At 41.2% G+C, this 21644-nt stretch overlaps 1 protein-coding gene across 1 annotated transcript in view; it reads left to right on the top strand.

Annotated features, from left to right (window-relative positions):
- Positions 1–21644, top strand: part of LOC117513029 (cyclic nucleotide-gated channel cone photoreceptor subunit alpha-like) — a 92460-nt gene that overhangs the window by 66475 nt on the left and 4341 nt on the right. Inside the window, exon 2 of the mRNA XM_034173327.1 lies at positions 8633–8755. Coding sequence (XP_034029218.1) covers positions 8633–8755 — 123 coding nt within the window. The remainder of the gene's footprint in view (positions 1–8632; positions 8756–21644) is intronic.

Below are 21644 nucleotides of genomic sequence, written 5' to 3'. Positions count from 1 at the left end.
ATAAATAATAATAATAATAAAAAATAATAATAATAAACAGCGCAATTACAATAGGGTCCTCATAGGACTTTTTCCTACTCAGGCCCTAATAATAATAATAATAATAATAATAATAAATAGTAATAATAATAATAATAAACAGTGCAATTACAATAGGGTCCTCGTAGGACGTTGTTCTACTCGGGCCCTAATAATAATAATAATAATAAACTGCGCAATTACAATTGGGTCCTTGTAGGATGTTGTCCTACTCGTGCCCTAATCAACAGCGCAGTTACAATAGGGTCCTCGTAGGACTTTTTCCTACTCAGGCCCTAGTAATAAATAATAATAATAATAAACAGCGCAATTACAATAGGTTCCTCGTAGGACTTTTTCCTATTCGGGCCCTAATAATAATAAATAAATAATAATAATAATAAACAGCGCAATTACAATAGGGTCCTCGTAGGACTTTTTCCTACTCAGGCCCTAATAATAATAATAAACAGCGCAATTACAATAGTGTCCTCATAGGACTTTTTCCCTACTCGGGCCCTAATAATAATAATAATATTAATAATAATAATGATAATAAATAGTAATAATAATAATAATAATAATAAACAGTGCAATTACAACAGGGTCCTCGTAGGACGTTGTTCTACTCGGTCCCTAATAATAATAATAATAATAATAATAATAATAATAATAAACAGCGCAATTACTATTGGGTCCTTGTAGGACTTTTTCCTACTCTGGCCCTAATAATAATAATAATAATAATAAATAGTAATAATAAATTGCGCAATTACAATAGGGTCCTCGTAGGACTTTTTCCTACTCGGGCCATAATAAACAGCGCAATTACAATAGGGTCCTCGTCTCACTTTTTCCTCCTCGGGGCCTAAAAAATACATACAGACTGGCTATGTTGTATGGCTGGGGGGCCTGGCTGCCTTTTTGTTTCTGTCTTTTGTTTTTCCTTCCAGGTGGCTTGCATTTGGGACTGAGTGGCTGTGTTGCTGAGGTTATCAGGACCTCACCCTGATCACCTGCGGCTCGTCAGGACTCACAGCTGAGGTGCATCTATATGGATTGGAACATGGTGGCATTTAAGACTGGAGTATACAGTGTGTATTTGCCAGAGACTCGACCTTGTGACCAGACGGGTGAGATCGTCGTCTCGGGAGCCATCTCATCATCAGTGGATGCAGAGAACGTCCAGGGTTTGATGCACGGTCTGTGAAAGAGGAGGGGGTGAGGTCTCACGCTCGTCAGCACACTTCCTGAGGTACGTTAGATTTTGTGACTAACATTTATACAGTCAGTAAATGTGGTGTCCCTCACACCTTTATTATATTGAGCTGTATGTTAGTCATGTGTCGGCTTCCACTGCAGTGGAGTTTTGTGAACTGGATGTTCCATGCCTGCAGGTTGGGAAGCTGATTAGTAATCAAGCCAGGAAGTGTTTGCTGTTTGTACACCTTTAAGTGTTCTCTCTATGTGTAGAGTGTGGACTCACATAATGGTTCCTTCTTTCACAGACTCGGTTTGTTGCGGCCACCTGGGGGGTGTCGGCGGGGTCCTTGGGTCCGAACAGCTTCTGGCTCCGGACCGTTAGCGCTGCTGGGAGCGCACCACGCCAGACCGCACTTTCTTTTGTTGTTTTTTATATCACTGTTATGTATTAAATTCAGTTAGCCTTTGTACCGTGCTCTGCTTATTTCATACTGGGTCCTTCAAAAGCAGGTCGGTTCTCCGAGCTGCGTCCGACACATAACAGTAGTCTCTGGCCAAACATCACGGACCCAGCGGTAGCAGAGACGGTAACGCGCCGGGAAGGCGGCAGCAGACGTTCAGTAGTTATCCGGATCAGTTGCGGGTGCTCTCCGCCCGGATGGTGCGTGTTTGAGACCCATTACTGAATACTGATTTGTGCTCTCTTGCAGCCGTGTTCCTGTGTTGTGCCTTATCCGTGGGTCGTGGTGGAGTGTGACTGGCGACGGCTTCGCGTCACGCTCCGACCGGATAAGAGGTTTAAACGGGAGCTGCAAGAGTGTGTCTGTGATGGGTGCACGCACACGGCGGAGCTCTGTGGCACGGATCGCTGAGCTTCCTGTGTTACAGTTGTAGCCCCGTTTCCCCGGATAAAGATAACTACTGCGTCTGTTGTATCAGCTCCGGCGTTATTTAGTTGAGCACATTTTTGGTTGTGTGTTGCTCACAGCTGCGCACAGAAAAGCAGCTTGTTTGTTTTCTCTGTCACCAAAGGGTTTTTTTTTATTTTTTAGCACTCTGGCTCCCTCTGTTGGTGACTGAGTCACATTACCGTCAAGCTCTTAAGTTGGAACAGGTGTGTTCCATTTGTTTGAGCTTGACGGTATAAATCACTTATTTGTTTTGTGTTAGTTCATTTTGTGTGGGTGTTTTTTGAGTTGGTTTTTGTGTGGGGTTTTATTTTTTGTTTTACACTATTTAGTGTCTGGGGGCGTGACCTTGCAGTTCTGCCAAAAAACAAAAAAAAACAAAAAAGGACCCGAGCAACCTTATGTCAGTCTGTTAGTCTTTCTTTTTATTTTATTTTTTTTCAGTTTCACCTCCCAGGGTTTGATGGGACGGTCCCCTGGGGGGTCATGGGGGGGGTATTTGGGTTGTTGTTTTTTCTTTCTTTTTTTTTTGTTTTGTTTTTTGTTATGCCCTCTCTTCTCCTCTGACTCCAGCCGTGTGAGCCGTAGTGTCGGCGTTGCTGGAGTGGTGCAGTTAGGTTGTGCTGGGCGTTTCCCAGGTAACCTCTGCACCCGGGAGGGGAGGGGGGGGTTTGGGGTATTTTCTTTTTGTTCCCTCTCTTCTCCTCTGGCTCCAGCCGTGTGAGCCGTAGTGTCAGCGTTGCTGGAGTGGTGCAGTGTGGTTATGCTGGGCGTTTCCCAGGTAACCTCTGCACCTGGGGGGGGGGGGGGGGGGGGGGGTGTTTTCCCCCCAGTTTCCGCCCTCAGGGTTTGACTGTGGTGTCCTCTGGGGGGGAAAGGGCTGTGGGTCCATCTAGCCATAGACGGCCGGGGCTGGGTCCGTTGGTCGTGAGGGGAGGCGTCTCCTGGGGTTGATGAGTGGTCCTCTGGGAGGCGCTGGGAGTCCCCGTGGGTGACGTTGGATCCCAGAGGGACCTCGGCTGTGGTTATTACTCCTGGAGCTGGCGGGAAGTCCTCTGGGGGGTGTTGGTCCCTACATGTCGTTTGGGGGGGGGGGGGGGGGTGTTTTAGCGCTTTTATTTGTAAGCTTAAGTTTGGGGTTTTTCTTTTCTCCTCATCCCGGGGTTTGATAGGACGGTCCCCTGGGGAGGGGGTGGGTGGTTTGGTTGTTTGTGTTTGTCTTTTTTGTTTTATGACTAATGACCGCACATGGTTGGATAAAGGCTGACTGCACAGGTTTAAGAACTCCTGGCCACACCTGTGCTAAGTGACTGACTGAAACAAAGGCAAGGATGCAGCCAGAGGAGAGGACATCAACAATTCTATTGGAAGACGAATGCAGATGCGGTTTCCAGCCATGGTCCCTGGAGGGGGGTGTTTCTCCTGGGCCAGGTTTGTGTGGTCGCCGGGAGGCTTCCCGTGAGGGTGGGGTACTGTTGTATGGCTGGGGGGCCTGGCTGCCTTTTTGTTTCTGTCTTTTGTTTTTCCTTCCAGGTGGCTTGCATTTGGGACTGAGTGGCTGTGTTGCTGAGGTTATCAGGACCTCACCCTGATCACCTGCGGCTCGTCAGGACTCACAGCTGAGGTGCATCTATATGGATTGGAACATGGTGGCATTTAAGACTGGAGTATACAGTGTGTATTTGCCAGAGACTCGACCTTGTGACCAGACGGGTGAGATCGTCGTTTCGGGAGCCATCTCATCATCAGTGGATGCAGAGAACGTCCAGGGTTTGATGCACGGTCTGTGAAAGAGGAGGGGGTGAGGTCTCACGCTCGTCAGCACACTTCCTGAGGTACGTTAGATTTTGTGACTAACATTTATACAGTCAGTAAATGTGGTGTCCCTCACACCTTTATTATATTGAGCTGTATGTTAGTCATGTATCGGCTTCCACTGCAGTGGAGTTTTGTGAACTGGATGTTCCATGCCTGCAGGTTGGGAAGCTGATTAGTAATCAAGCCAGGAAGTGTTTGCTGTTTGTACACCTTTAAGTGTTCTCTCTGTGTGTAGAGTGTGGACTCACATAATGGTTCCTTCTTTCACAGACTCGGTTTGTTGCGGCCACCTGGGGGGTGTCGGCGGGGTCCTTGGGTCCGAACAGCTTCTGGCTCCGGACCGTTAGCGCTGCTGGGAGCGCACCACGCCAGACCGCACTTTCTTTTGTTGTTTTTTATATCACTGTTATGTATTAAATTCAGTTAGCCTTTGTACCGTGCTCTGCTTATTTCATACTGGGTCCTTCAAACGCTGGTCGGTTCTCCGAGCTGCGTCCGACACATAACAGGCTATACTGGTCAAACAACACTACTGGACTTTATAAGAAAGGCCAGAGCAGACTCTACCTGCTGAGGTGACTCAGGTCCTTTGGTGTGCAGTGGGTGCTCCTGAGGACCTTCTTTGACTTTGTAGTGGCATCGGCCATTTTCTACGGAATGGTCTGCTGGAACGGCAGTACGAGGGTAGGCTGAAAAGTTCTAAGGCTCACCATGACGGAGTAATGCATTAACTGCATTATAGTGAGCCTTAGAACTTTTCAGCCTACCCTCGTATATCACAAGTGCTGAGAGGAGGAGACTAGACAAAGTGATTAGGAAGACTGTTCTGGGAAGTCCCCTGGACTTTGGGACTCCCTGGAATGCAGGAGGTGGGAGAAAGGAGGATGATGGCAAAGCTGTTATTCCTGCTGGAGAACACATCCCATCCCATGCATGACACCCTGACTGCAGTAAAAAGCTCCTTCAGTGACAGGCTGCTCCACCTCAAGTGTGTGAAGAAGCGATACTGTAGGTCCTTCCTTCCTGCTGCTATCAGACTCTACAACCGACACTGTTCCTGGCAGACCACTCAGATCGCTAATATCATTGTAGTACAATTTTTCTGTTTCTCATGTGCAATAATACTACACATTCTTGTGCAATAACTTGTACTCTCATGAACAACATCACAGGAACACTTTTGCAAAATTCCAAAGCAATCATTTTTTTTCTTGCTTGTGAATAGTTTATTTTAATGTATATGTTGTTATTCTGCGCAGAACTTGACATCCATGTCTTTTTGGCATTTACTTGTTTTACCTTATTTTTGCATACTTTGCACAGTTGTTCTGTGACTATCCCTTTGCTGCTGTAGCATTGAAAATGTACCCGTCCTGGGACTAATAGAGTTATCTTTTATCACACATCAGTAAAACTGTCTTTGGTCATTTCATCCTCAATCTATTGTGTTAAGCTTGATAGTTGATCCAAATTTGTCTCTGAGTTAATTTCTTGAACACACTTTTTTCCAGAATTTGGGATTTTTTTATGCTGGGTCTTTCTGAGCTTCTGATGGTTCTGAACACAGCACTAGGCACATTGCATGAAGATGGCTAGTGTTCAGTGCAACTTGATTTTGTCTTTGACAGAAATTCTTTTCAGTCAATAAATATTGTTTTTGACTTATATGCTGGTCCCTTCTTCATGTTGTTACTGGACATACTATAAAACTAAGGCAAAGCCTTGGACTGAACATTGACATAGATTGATGTAAATATATTGTGTTGATTGTATCTGGTACACCATAGTTCAAAATTGCTTGGCTGTATGAAGGTCTTGAGATGAAGGTACTTTAAATAGAGTTACAGGATTTGTTCATGATAAACTATTGTAAACTTAAGATTTTTAAAGGTATTCATGAAAATATTTGCTAAGTAGAATATCAAAAACAGAAACTTCTGTATTTTTGAGATAGATAAATCTATTGAATGATCAATGTAATAACAACAGCAGTAAATCATATGTTTATATTGCCAACATTAATGAGCGAAGCTCCTCACCATCTCACCATGTCATTTGGGTCCTTCTGGCTTTTTTTCAGTAAAATGGTTCTGGGAAACATTAGCATGGCTAAAACCCTTCTTCAGCCCCAATCAGGGCCCTCTTGAACCCCTGCCATTTTGAACATACAAAACACACATACAGTAGTGTTTAGAATAATAGTAGTGCTATGTGACTAAAAAGATTAATCCAGTTTTGAGTATATTTCTTATTGTTATATGGGAAACAAGGTACCAGTAGATTCAGTAGATTCTCACAAATCCAACAAGACCAAGCATTCATGATATGCACACTCTTAAGGCTATGAAATTGGGCTATTAGTAAAAGAAAGTAGAAAAGGGGGTGTTCACAATAATAGTAGCATCTGCTGTTGACGCTACAAACTCAAAACTATTATGTTCAAACTGCTTTTTTAGCAATCCTGTGAATCACTAAACTAGTATTTAGTTGTATAACCACAGTTTTTCACAATTTCTTCACATCTGCGAGGCATTATAATTTTGTTGGTTTGGAACCAAGATTTTGCTCGTTTACTAGTGTGCTTGGGGTCACTGTCTTGTTGAAACACCCATTTCAAGGACATGTCCTCTTCAGCATAAGGCAACATGACCTCTTCAAGTATTTTGACATATCCAAACTGATCCATGATACCTGGTATGCGATATATAGGCCCAAAACCATAGTAGGAGAAACATGCCCATATCATGATGCTTGCACCACCATGCTTCACTGTGAACTGTGGCTTCAATTCAGAGTTTGGGGGTCGTCTCACAAACTGTCTGCGGCCCTTGGACCCAAAAAGAACAGTTTTACTCTCATCAGTCCACAAAATATTCCTCCATTTCTCTTTAGGCCAGTTGATGTGTTCTTTGGCAAATTGTAACCTCTTCTGCACATGTCTTTTATTTAACGGAGGGACTTTGCGGGGGATTCTTGCAAATAAATTAGCTTCACACAGGCGTCTTCTGTCACAGCACTTACAGGTAACTCCAGACTGTCTTTGATCATCCTGGAGCTGATCAATAAGTGAGCCTTTGCCATTCTGGTTATTCTTCTATCCGTTTTGATGGTTGTTTTCCGTTTTATTCCACGCGTCTTTCTTTTTTTTTGTCAATTTTAAAGCATTGGAGATCATTGTAGATGAACAGCCTATAATTTTTTACACCTGCGTATAAGTTTTCCCCTCTCCAACTTTTTAATCAAACTACGCTGTTCTTTTCAACAATGTCTTGAACGTCCCATTTTCCTCAGGCTTTCAAAGAGAAAAGCATGTTCAACAGGTGCTGGCTTCATCCTTAAATAGGGGACACCTGATTCAGACCTGTTTGTTCCACAAAATTGACAAACTCACTGACTGAATGCCACACTACTATTATTGTGAACACCCAATTTTCTACTTTCTTTTACTAATAGCCCAATTTCATACCCTTAAGAGTGTGCATATCATGAATGCTTGGTCTTGTTAGATTTGTGAGAATCTACTGAATCTACTGGTACCTTGATTCCCATATAACAATAAGAAATATACTCAAAACCTGGATTAATCTTTTTAGTCACATAGCACAACTATTATTCTGAACATTACTGTACAATACCACTAGGCATTAACAGTAGCTTAATTTTTTTAATTTAACTAGTTAGGCTCGGATTTCAAAGTAAGTAGTATCCAATCAGCCTGTTGACTCTGTCACACGTCCAGGCACTCCATCTGTGAGGCTTTAGCAACGTGCTCAGCAATGGCTGTGACTGATGTGATGTAAAGTAAACTGGAACTGACATTCCACGACCGAATCTTTTTGTTGTTGTTGCCAGAACTGAATCAATTGTTCCCCAATGCTATTTAGATCACATCACGTGGCCTTCAGTTCTCGGGGTCCTTAAGGTGTATGAGGCACACACTGATCTGATGAGGAAACAGACAGAAAGTGACGTTCCACGATCTGACGCGGAAGCACACCGGAAGTGACGTCGTCACAACTTGGTCCTCATGGAGGATGAAACGGATGGCATGGCACATGTGACCATTCAAAATGGTCCTGGGATTACTTCCCACCTAATCTTTTATGTGTGTTGTTTGTATCTTCTCCCTGTGTTTGCGTGGTTTCCTCACACTACCAAAGACAGGTTAGGTGAACTGGAAACTTTAACCTGACTGTAGGTGTGTGAGTGAGTGTATGAATGTGTTTGTTTGTCTATATGTGGCCTTGCGACAGAGTGGTGGCTTGTCCAGGGTGTTCCCTGCCTATTGCCCAAGGACTGCTGGGATAGGCTCCAGTTCTCCGACGGCCCTAAATTGGAATAAATTGGTATAGAAAATGAATGAAAGTAATGTACTTTAAACAATTTTGTCTGTGTATATGAAAGAGAAATCTGTTGAACAAAAAAGCCAAAACCACCAAATGGCATTGCATCTGTTATATTGCCTTGTGTGCATATGTAGCCTCCTGAAGCATGAAGGATAAGTAGCAAAATGGTACTTATATGTGAAGGGACAGCATTTTCACCAATGGTCCTGCAAATCAGATTTGGCTCATCTCTGTTTGTAGCACTACACAAAATGACTACATAGTGCCCCCTTTAGGCATACTGAAAGAACTAAATGACAACAAAATGATACATTTTCTTGTCACCTTCTAAATTAACAGCAAAAAAGATGACAAAAAGGAATCAACAAAGGATGATAAAATTCACAAGGAGGAAGATGACCAGAAAAATGTGAAGAAAAATGACAAGGGCAAGAAATATGACAACAAAGACGCAAAAGAATTGTAAGTATACATTTACAAACATGAATTGTTTTAATTGACATGGAATGTTATAGCCTGTATTATCTTCACTTAACTTTTTAAAAAAAGACAAATTGCATAACAGCTATCACACAATCTGCATTAGTTCATGAAAACTATGTTTCTGATGTGAAATAGCTTCCTTTATGTATGTTCGTGTTCAAAAAATTCATAAAATTTGTTTAATTAATTATAGACAAGCAAATGTATGTACTAGTGCATGAAGTCTGTATATAACAAGCAATGTGCAGCAGCACATGGCACAGAAAGCAACAATTTACAAAAATCCTCCTCTATACCATAATCTGGGAGCCCAGAAACATTTGTTTCACATCTCAAGTACGAATGATTTGACACCTGGGATAGGACGGTACTTGGGAACCCCCAAAAGGCCTCTCTTAATGGCCCAGTCATACGGCACTTAACAAAGGGCAATGAAGCCCAAATGAAACAAGAAATCTGGTCTTTCGTTGACTTTCGTTGGCATTGATTAACCTTTGCACAGCTTTGTTCCTGCAGCTTTTTAAACTGTTTAAAAGTTTGAACAAAGGGCAATGAAAACCTTTGCTGTCATTCTTGACTTTTTTTTTTATTATTCTTGTTTGCTTAGTTTTTGTAAAGTTAGCATTTAGTTTGACTTCGTTCGACCAGCTGAATGTTTTCACACAGTACAGAAGCTGTTTCTGAGCGTGCTGCTGCTGCTACGTTTATGTACCGTCAGAAATTACAGGGCAAACTCAGACTGCTTGGATTTTTTTTTTTATTCTGGGTTGGGAGTCAGCTTCAATGGGCTCAGGCACCTTATATAGGCCAGAGTTAAACTTTTGTGTTAATACAATCAATTACTTTGTCACAAGCAACTGCTGAATTTGAAACAACAAAAAAGTTGTGTAATTTCTGATGGTACTTGAACGCATCTCCTGCGTACACTTATTATTTTTTATTAAATATAACAATATGAGTGCAACATGTGGCAACAGGTAGATGATTCAGATCATTATATAAAGAGCTGTTCTGGAAGGCAGAATTTACGTTGTGGATCAGTGGCAGCTGGTGGAAATAACCACACGAGTCAATGCACAGCGTTCACATGGACTGATCAATTTTCTGCTCTGATATATTCAATCAGAACCTCCATGGAGTTCAGAACCTCCATGACCAGTAAAAAAATCAAGGACAGAGACATCGCCCGGTATGGCGGAGCCGGGGCCCCACCCTGGAGCCAGGCCTGGGGTTGGGGCACGCGCGCGAGTGCCTGGTGGTCGGGCCTTAGCCCATGGGGCCCGGAAGATAGTCGGGCTCACCTCCACGCACAGCTTGGGCTCTGGTACCCAACTCCTGGAGAGGGGCTGGACGCTTCATTTTTCTGGTGTTGCCCATGGGGAGAGGCGGAGAGCTGGGGTTGCATAATATATATAAGATTTATGAAATTCAGTTTATGTTTATTAAATGCTACATATCTTAAACGTAGCAGACATGGATTATCTGGAATTTTGTTTTGGGAAGTTTTCATGGTCTCTACTGCCATCTACTGCCCAGTAATGTTCATGGCAGTATGAGCATCTGGACAGCAGTAGATGGCAGTGTTCTATTTATTTTGACCCCGGTTATATCAGACTGTTGTCAATCACAATTTGACTTTTTGGCTTTTTGCAAATGGCTTTTTTTTTTTACAAATGAAAAAAGGCATATTTTACAAAAGCACATTTATATGTAAACACCAACACACACACACCTCACATTAATGTGTTGGTTTTTACATAGAATGAATGGGTCAACCAATCAGTGTTAGTGGAGGCTCATTTACCCATAATCCCTTTGGCATCTGTCTGTGTTTGTTACAAAACTTTAGAATTAGTGCATTATTTAAAATTAAAAGATATGTGTTACATTTTTACTTTTAACTGTACAAATGACAGAATTGACATTAATGGAGTTATTCTATCTGGATTAATTTGATGCTTTTAAATCAAAACCATAACTCAGAACTGCTTAATTTGCAAGACCTCTGCCTCTTTGCGGCATGGCTGTATTCTGTTAAGGAATAATGGCTTGCTTTTTGTGTGCGTAGAGTTACACTTAGCTCCTCTCAATTGCTTCACTGCTGTAAAATATGTAGTAAACAGGAGCTTCCAGCAGTGGGCAGGGCGCACAAAGACTGAAGTGCTGACTCATTGTTTGGGTCTGTGGTTGCCTTTGATACTACCAGAATCATGTTAAAACTTAAAATCAGCTTGTTAGTAGTTGCAAGTGTATTGGAAGCAATACTGAAAGTTATCGGTTAGCTGTAGCTTCCAATAAATTTTTGGGTGGTTTATAGGTTTAGCTTTATAAAAGATAACTTTTCAGTTAGCCGATTAGCTGTTATCAAAGCTAGCCTTTTGGTTAGCTGTGCCCACCACTGAAAACGGTAAAAGAAAAAGTCCAGCGGAGATCATCTTTGGCAGATTTGAAGTCACTGGCCTTGAAATCTGAGATGAGTTTGAATCAAAATCAGAATCAAATTTATTGCTAAGTGTCAGAGTTGAACCTGAAAAGGAGAACAACTCAATTAACTCAGAAAATAATCAGGCAGGAGACACTGAATTTCTTTTCCTGAATCAGGAGAGAGCAAACGAACCGTCTCGTCAGCTCTGAAGGGCCCCGCCCACTTGCCTCCTATATTTATTAAAATAAACTTGCATACAGACATATGGAAGAGACAATATACAAAACAAACTGGCGACTCGAAGTCTGTTCTCACATCGATATGAAAATTGTTATGGCTTTAAGCCTCCAGTCTCACGGGTCTTCTCATGACATGAAGTAAACTGCTTTCAACCCCGAGCTGGTGTGCAGGTCACATTGCTCTCTGCTCAAGGGTGGACTGTTAATTAAAATGTACATCTGTGCTTAGCAAAAACATGGTCTTAGCAAATACATAGTCTACACTCTCCATGTGAGCAAAAGTTCATCTTCCCATGTGAGCAGTTTAATGATTACTTTAACAGTTCAGTGAATAATTACTTTAGCAGTTCAGTGTTAACTAAGAGAGCAATATTAAGTGAAATCACACACATGTATATATATATATATATATATATATATATATATATATATATATATATATATACACACTCAACAAAAATATAAACGCAACACTTTTGGTTTTGCTCCCATTTTGTATGAGATGAACTCAAAGATCTAAAACTTTTTCCACATACACAATATCACCATTTCCCTCAAATATTGTTCACAAACCAGTCTAAATCTGTGATAGTGAGCACTTCTCCTTTGCTGAGATAATCCATCCCACCTCACAGGTGTGCCATATCAAGATGCTGATTAGACACCATGATTAGTGCACAGGTGTGCCTTAGACTGTCCACAATAAAAGGCCACTCTGAAAGGTGCAGTTTTGTTTTATTTATACCAGTCAGTATCTGGTGTGACCACCATTTGCCTCATGCAGTGCAACACATCTCCTTCGCATAGAGTTGATCAGGTTGTCAATTGTGGCCTGTGGAATGTTGGTCCACTCCTCTTCAATGGCTGTGCGAAGTTGCTGGATATTGGCAGGAACTGGTACACGCTGTCGTATACGCCGGTCCAGAGCATCCCAAACATGCTCAATGGGTGACATGTCCGGTGAGTATGCCGGCCATGCAAGAACTGGGGCATTTTCAGCTTCCATCAATTGTGTACAGATCCTTGCAACATGGGGCCATGCATTATCCTGCTGCAACATGAGGTGATGTTCTTGGATGGCACAACAATGGGCCTCAGGATCTTGTCACGGTATCTCTGTGCATTCAAAATGCCATCAATAAAATGCACCTGTGTTCTTCGTCCATAACAGACACCTGCCCATACCATAACCCCACCGCCACCATGGGCCACTCGATCCACAACATTGACATCAGAAAACCGCTCACCCACACGACGCCACACAGGCTGTCTGCCATCTGCCCTGGACAGTGTGAACCGGGATTCATCCGTGAAGAGAGCAGCTCTCCAATGTGCCAAACACCAGCGAATGTCAGCATTTGCCCACTCAAGTCGGTTACGACGACGAACTGGAGTCAGGTCGAGACCCCGATGAGGACGACGAGCATGCAGATGAGCTTCCCTGAGACGGTTTCTGACAGTTTGTGCAGAAATTCTTTGGTTATGCAAACCGATTGTTTCAGCAGCTGTCCGAGTGGCTGGTCTCAGACGATCTTGGAGGTGAACATGCTGGATGTGGAGGTCCTGGGCTGGTGTGGTTACACGTGGTCTGCGGTTGTGAGGCTGGTTGGATGTACTGCCAAATTCTCTGAAATGCCTTTGGAGACGGCTTATGGTAGAGAAATGAACATTCAATACACGAGCAACAGCTCTGGTTGAAATTCCTGCTGTCAGCATGCCAATTGCACGCTCCCTCAAATCTTGTGACATCTGTGGCATTGTGCTGTGTGATAAAACTGCACCTTTCAGAGTGGCCTTTTATTGTGGACAGTCTAAGGCACACCTGTGCACTAATCATGGTGTCTAATCAGCATCTTGATATGGCACACCTGTGAGGTGGGATGGATTATCTCAGCAAAGGAGAATTGCTCACTATCACAGATTTAGATTGGTTTGTGAACAATATTTGAGGGAAATGGTGATATTGTGTATGTGGAAAAAGTTTTAGATCTTTGAGTTCATCTCATACAAAATGGGAGCAAAACCAAAAGTGTTGCGTTTATATTTTTGTTGAGTGTATAAGACAGAATCAAAGACAGGATCAAACACAGAATCAAAGACATAGTCAAAGACATTAATAATTGATAAGTATCTTGAAAATTCCCTATCATGTCCCCCCTGTTTATCAAAAAATAATGTCTATATTCTCAACATCTTCACTGTAGAAACATCAAAATCCTACACTCAGAGGAAACAATGTAATTAACCATCAGTTTCCACCCACCTAAACAGGATGACAGGAATCAGCATCAGCTTGCAGTAAAACAATGTAATCATGGTCTACCAGGAAAACCGTCAGCTGTGGTGGAAATCATCCGTTGAACCAATGATCGAACGAGAGGAATTATGCAACAAATCATGATACTCAATGCACCCAACAGAATGATTATTGGGGTAAGCAGTTTGAACAGAATGTGATACCATGATCCAGAAAAGACCCATGAGGTCCAGCCATTGCCTGGAATAAAATCCTTACTCACAGTGCTTCTTAATAATGTCCCAAAGTTTTTGTATTGTTTTCCATGTAATAAACACCATATATAATGGATTTTGTACAATGGATTTTCGCTCACATCAGATAAAATGTCCTGTCCAATCGCAATGTATTTCCATTAAAAACCCAGAGCAGTCTGGATGTGCAAAGTAACAGAGGTACACATTAAAGATCAGCTCTGACACTTGCAGATTTGATAAACATGGGACCGGAGTCATTTCTATGATTAAAAGTCAAACTGTTTATTTTTCACACCGTGCTCAGACTCGGACCCGCAGCCCGGATGTGCACCTGTTAAATCAGACACAAAAGGCTGTGATATGACACTTTTCTGCTTTTACTCCTTCATCTGCCGTCATATTATAATGGGTTTTGCAGTGCGCACACTGATTAAAAATGGATCAGAAAAGTCTGCAGATTTACAGCATGAAGTCAGTAAAAGAGGAAAATGTTCATCTTACCTTTTAACTGGAGGCGATGATTGTAGAAGGAAAAGCTTGTTGAGGGTCACATTAGTCCAGAATTAGGCAAAATCCAGAGACGGAGAACTGTCACGCACGTCATTGCATGACACGGAATTACAGCTGTGCAGCTGCATAAATTAGGCTTTAAATTAATTAAATAAATCACCATAAATTGTAAATTTATGTAAATTTGATAGCTTAACTATTTTTTATATTTTTTGATAACACCTGTACCTGGATGTGTTGCTGCATGTGGTTAAAGGACATGTCTCATCCCAGTTAGTAAGACAACATAAAAGTACCCATGATTGTAAGTGTCTCCACACATATGTGCTAATAATTAGTGATCTCTGATGTATTTTATTCCTTTCTAAAAGGTGCATTTCCGGAAAATGTTTCACTCGGCAATTGTCAGCATTTTTCAGTGTGTGATGTCCTAATTAGCAAAACAGACACCTATCAGTGACTGACAGACAGAAGGAAATAAACCTGCCCCTTCCAATAATAAAGTTAGATTTTTAGTTTAGATTTAGATTTTATTGATAACAGCACTCATAATTAATTGTGCATAAAGCAGAATCTGGAGCAGAGGCGGTTATTGACAGGCTGCGTTTATGACTCATGGCCGCATGTGCACAGAAACCTTCACAGAGCTGCAGCTTTTACCATGACTGCATCAAAATGAACAGTTTCCACTTAAAAACGAGTTGTCATAACATGACATCACACTTACATCTGTGCCACAGTTCTTAGCATTAGCAGCTACATTCCATTGAAGCACACACTGGGACTCCTCTATTTGCAATGTCAATGATCAGAAATTGTTTTCGGATGTCTCTGTAGCTGTTTGTTGCAAATGAAGTATACTTTGAAACCGGTCACGGAAGTGCACAAAGTAATCCCGGTGGATCATCGGATGGTCACTAACAGCCTAAATTGTTATCATTTTGTTGCGACATGTCCTTTAAATGATTTTTAAAAATGTTGAAAACATTAAAGGTTCATTCAGTAGTTCAGCGCAGTTGGAACCAAAATAGCGCCTTGTTCTGAGTTGACGCCACTCTCTCAACTACGTTGGACCAATGCAGTGCATTCTGGGTAAAATATACTGATAAATAAATGTGTCCTTATTATGCGGATTGCAATGCTTTATGCTACTGCTGTGGTATTTGACTACAGTAAGTGAGTGGTTGGGTTGTATTATGTACTTCAAAATGCCTAACTTCATGTTTTGGGATGTAGCAATGTTGGAACAATCCCAGAAATTTGTTCAGCTTGTTCACAAAAAGCAGACAAATTAATAATTAAATTGTTTTCTGAAGACTGACTTGTTGTGCTTTTCAGTCTTCAAACTAACATATCATGGATTTTGTCTTCCTATAGTAAGCTGGCAGAGTGAACTTTAGATAGATGCCTAAAAAAATATTACATCATAGCTTCTGTTTCTATAAAAAAATAGCATATTTATAGCTTAGCTTACTGGCTATAATTTAATTTTAGTACAAGTCTACAGACTAGGTATACGTATACTACAATCTTCTCCTGTTTGAATATTTAGGTTTTAGAGGGTAACTCCTATAATATTATATATGAGGGTAGGCTGAAAAGTTCTAAGGCTCACTATGAGTAGAGCCTTAGAAGCTCTACTTGCCTCTACTGGTGGTTGGCTCTCACTGCGGTATTGTATCACTTCCTGTTCCGGAGCACAGCGGTGTTTTGCTGTATCTGTTAGCTGTTTAATCTGCGCAGTTAGATTGATCTAGTTACCTAGATAATGATTTGTTTCACAGTGTAATCTTCACGTGCCTTAACTAAAGCACTCCCTCTGCTGAATCACCTCTAAATTATTTACACATTATTCACTTTGTGTGTTTTTAGGAATCCGCTAGCTTAGCGCAGCTACTAGCTCTTAGCTGGTTTAGCATGGCGGCTTCTCCTGTCTCTCCTGCACTTTTCTGCTCTGGGTGTGAAATGTTTAGTTATTCCTCTGCCTCCTTTAGCAGTAATGGTACTTGTAATAAGTGTAGCTTATTCGTAGCTTTGGAGGCCAGGCTGGGCGAATTGGAGACTCGGCTCCGCACCGTGGAAAATTCTACAGCTAGCCAGGCCCCTGTAGTCGGTGCGGACCAAGGTAGCTTAGCTGCCGTTAATTTCCCTCTGGCAGATCCCGAGCAGCCGGGAAAGCAGGCCGACTGGGTGACTGTGAGGAGGAAGCGTAGTTCTAAACAGAAGCCCCGTGTACACCGCCAACCCGTTCACATTTCTAACCGTTTTTCCCCACTCGACGACACACCCGCCGACGATCAAACTCTGGTTATTGGCGACTCTGTTTTGAGAAATGTGAAGTTAGCAACACCAGCAACCATAGTCAATTGTCTTCCGGGGGCCAGAGCAGGCGACATTGAAGGAAATTTGAAACTGCTGGCTAAGGCTAAGCATAAATTTGGTAAGATTGTAATTCACGTCGGCAGTAATGACACCCGGTTACGCCAATCGGAGGTCACTAAAATTAACATTGAATCGGTGTGTAACTTTGCAAAAACAATGTCGGACTCTGTAGTTTTCTCTGGGCCCCTCCCCAATCGGACCGGGAGTGACATGTTTAGCCGCATGTTCTCCTTGAATTGCTGGCTGTCTGAGTGGTGTCCAAAAAATGAGGTGGGCTTCATAGATAATTGGCAAAGCTTCTGGGGAAAACCTGGTCTTGTTAGGAGAGACGGCATCCATCCCACTTTGGATGGAGCAGCTCTCATTTCTAGAAATCTGGCCAATTTTCTTAAATCCTCCAAACGGTGACTATCCAGGGTTGGGACCAGGAAGCAGAGTTGTAGTCTTACACACCTCTCTGCAGCTTCTCTCCCCCTGCCATCCCCTCATTATCCCATCCCCGTAGAGACGGTGCCTGCTCCCAGACCACCAATAACCAGCAAAAATCTATTTAAGCATAAAAATTCAAAAAGAAAAAATAATATAGCACCTTCCACTGCACCACAGACTAAAACAGTTAAATGTGGTCTATTAAACATTAGGTCTCTCTCTTCTAAGTCCCTGTTAGTAAATGATATAATAATTGATCAACATATTGATTTATTCTGCCTTACAGAAACCTGGTTACAGCAGGATGAATATGTTAGTTTAAATGAGTCAACACCCCCGAGTCACACTAACTGCCAGAATGCTCGTAGCACGGGCCGAGGCGGAGGATTAGCAGCAATCTTCCATTCCAGCTTATTAATTAATCAAAAACCCAGACAGACCTTTAATTCATTTGAAAGCTTGACTCTTAGTCTTGTCCATCCAAATTGGAAGTCCCAAAAACCAGTTTTATTTGTTATTATCTATCGTCCACCTGGTCGTTACTGTGAGTTTCTCTGTGAATTTTCAGACCTTTTGTCTGACTTAGTGCTTAGCTCAGATAAGATAATTATAGTGGGCGATTTTAACATCCACACAGATGCTGAGAATGACAGCCTCAACACTGCATTTAATCTATTATTAGACTCAATTGGCTTTGCACAAAATGTAAATGAGTCCACCCACCACTTTAATCATATCTTAGATCTTGTTCTGACTTATGGTATGGAAATTGAAGACTTAACAGTATTCCCTGAAAACTCCCTTCTGTCTTATAATTTCTTAATAACATTTACATTTACTCTGATGGACTACCCAGCAGTGGGGAATAAGTTTCATTACACTAGATGTCTTTCAGAAAGCACTGTAACTAGGTTTAAGGATATGATTCCTTCTTTATGTTCTCTAATGCCATATACCAACACAGTGCAGAGTAGCTACCTAAACTCTGTAAGTGAGATAGAGTATCTCGTCAATAGTTTTACATCCTCATTGAAGACAACTTTGGATGCTGTAGCTCCTCTGAAAAAGAGAGCTTTAAATCAGAAGTGCCTGACTCCGTGGTATAACTCACAAACTCGCAGCTTAAAGCAGATAACCCGTAAGTTGGAGAGGAAATGGCGTCTCACTAATTTAGAAGATCTTCACTTAGCCTGGAAAAAGAATCTGTTGCTCTATAAAAAAGCCCTCCGTAAAGCTAGGACATCTTACTACTCATCACTAATTGAAGAAAATAAGAACAACCCCAGGTTTCTTTTCAGCACTGTAGCCAGGCTGACAAAGAGTCAGAGCTCTATTGAGCTGAGTATTCCTTTAACTTTAACTAGTAATGACTTCATGACTTTCTTTGCTAATAAAATTTTAACTATTAGAGAAAAAATTACTCATAACCATCCCAAAGACGTATCGTTATCTTTGGCTGCTTTCAGTGATGCCGGTATTTGGTTAGACTCTTTCTCTCCGATTGTTCTGTCTGAGTTATTTTCATTAGTTACTTCATCCAAACCATCAACATGTCTATTAGACCCCATTCCTACCAGGCTGCTCAAGGAAGCCCTACCATTATTTAATGCTTCGATCTTAAATATGATCAATCTATCTTTATTAGTTGGCTATGTACCACAGGCTTTTAAGGTGGCAGTAATTAAACCATTACTTAAAAAGCCATCACTTGACCCAGCTATCTTAGCTAATTATAGGCCAATCTCCAACCTTCCTTTTCTCTCAAAAATTCTTGAAAGGGTAGCTGTAAAACAGCTAACTGATCATCTGCAGAGGAATGGTCTATTTGAAGAGTTTAAGTCAGGTTTTAGAATTCATCATAGTACAGAAACAGCATTAGTGAAGGTTACAAATGATCTTCTTATGGCCTCAGACAGTGGACTCATCTCTGTGCTTGTTCTGTTAGACCTCAGTGCTGCTTTTGATACTGTTGACCATAAAATTTTATTACAGAGATTAGAGCATGCCATAGGTATTAAAGGCACTGCGCTGCGGTGGTTTGAATCATATTTATCTAATAGATTACAATTTGTTCATGTAAATGGGGAATCTTCTTCACAGACTAAGGTTAATTATGGAGTTCCACAAGGTTCTGTGCAAGGACCAATTTTATTCACTTTATACATGCTTCCCTTAGGCAGTATTATTAGACGGCATTGCTTAAATTTTCATTGTTACACAGATGATACCCAGCTTTATCTATCCATGAAGACAGAGGACACACACCAATTAGCTAAACTGCAGGATTGTCTTACAGACATAAAGACATGGATGACCTCTAATTTCCTGCTTTTAAACTCAGATAAAACTGAAGTTATTGTACTTGGCCCCACAAATCTTAGAAACATGGTGTCTAACCAGATCCTTACTCTGGATGGCATTACCCTGACCTCTAGTAATACTGTGAGAAATCTTGGAGTCATTTTTGATCAGGATATGTCATTCAATGCGCATATTAAACAAATATGTAGGACTGCTTTTTTGCATTTACGCAATATCTCTAAAATTAGAAAGGTCTTGTCTCAGAGTGATGCTGAAAAACTAATTCATGTATTTATTTCCTCTAGGCTGGACTATTGTAATTCATTATTATCAGGTTGTCCTAAAAGTTCCCTGAAAAGCCTTCAGTTAATTCAAAATGCTGCAGCTAGAGTACTAACGGGGGCTAGAAGGAGAGAGCATATCTCACCCATATTGGCCTCTCTTCATTGGCTTCCTGTTAATTCTAGAATAGAATTTAAAATTCTTCTTCTTACTTATAAGGTTTTGAATAATCAGGTCCCATCTTATCTTAGGGACCTCATAGTACCATATCACCCCAATAGAGCGCTTCGCTCTCAGACTGCAGGCTTACTTGTAGTTCCTAGGGTTTGTAAGAGTAGAATGGGAGGCAGAGCCTTCAGCTTTCAGGCTCCTCTCCTGTGGAACCAGCTCCCAATTCAGATCAGGGAGACAGGCACCCTTTCTACTTTTAAGATTAGGCTTAAAACTTTCCTTTTTGCTAAAGCTTATAGTTAGGGCTGGATCAGGTGACCCTGAACCATCCCTTAGTTATGCTGCTATAGACTTAGACTGCTGGGGGGTTCCCATGATGCACTGAGTGTTTCTTTCTCTTTTTGCTCTGTATGCACCATTCTGCATTTAATCATTAGTGATTGATCTCTGCTCCCCTCCACAGCATATCTTTTTCCTGGTTCTCTCCCTCAGCCCCAACCAGTCCTAGCAGAAGACTGCCCCTCCCTGAGCCTGGTTCTGCTGGAGGTTTCTTCCTGTTAAAAGGGAGTTTTTCCTTCCCACTGTCGCCAAGTGCTTGCTCACAGGCGGTCGTTTTGACCATTGGGGTTTTTACGTAATTATTGTATGCTTTGCCTTACAATATAAAGCGCCTTGGGGCAACTGTTTGTTGTGATTTGGCGCTATATAAATAAAATTGATTGATTGATTATCTGTGATGCAGTTAATGCATTAACTGTATGCATTAACCGAGAAGACGATCAAACTTGACTATCTAGAGGAAGTAAAAGTCGTAACAAGGTTTCCGTAGGTGAACCTGCGGAAGGATCAATACGTTCTAAGGCTCACTATGATGCAGTTAATGCATTAACTGTATCATAGTGAGCCTTAGAACTTTTCAGCCTACCCTCGTAGTAACTATATTTCTTGTATATGTTGTTTATTACCCTGATTGTGTAAATATCACTTATATACATGCTGTCCATTTTCTTGAGCCGCTTGGGTGGGGAGGGAGAGTTCCCATGGGATAAAAATAAAGCTTTTAAACCTACCATCCCTGGTTCTCAAGACCAGGCACCTAAGTGGCTCTAGTCTACTCTTCATACCTTAGTATACACTAGTAGAGTTCAACCTTAGAATTGTAATGTATTATAGAAGAAATACCTTACTGAATTTTCATATCACTCCATAAAAAATGCTTACATTTTTTTAAGGCGTGACATATTAGTTTAAAGTTGTTTCAATTAATGTATCGCTCCATCATTTTTTAAATTTGTTTTACCTTCATTTAAATAACTTTAAATTAAGGTATCACTCCATAAAAAAAAAAAAACATTATGAAAAGTCTAAGTTATTTAAACTAATGTATCACTCCATTAAAAAAGTTTTATTAATTTATTTTATGGAGTGATACATTATCTTAAAGTTATTTATATTGACGTATCACTCCATAAAAATGTTTTAATTTCTTTTATGGAGTGATGTATTATCTTAAAGTTATTTAAATTAACGTATCACTCCATAAAAAAGTTTTAATTTGTTTTATTGAGTGATATGCTAATTTGCAAGTTGAAACACACAAGTCAGACTCCAGAAAAAAATTATTTATTACGTGCTT

This window comes from Thalassophryne amazonica, chromosome 1 (assembly GCF_902500255.1).
Source record: "Thalassophryne amazonica chromosome 1, fThaAma1.1, whole genome shotgun sequence".
Taxonomy (NCBI): Eukaryota; Metazoa; Chordata; class Actinopteri; order Batrachoidiformes; family Batrachoididae; genus Thalassophryne; species Thalassophryne amazonica.
This window is presented reverse-complemented; position numbering and strand designations above follow the sequence as displayed.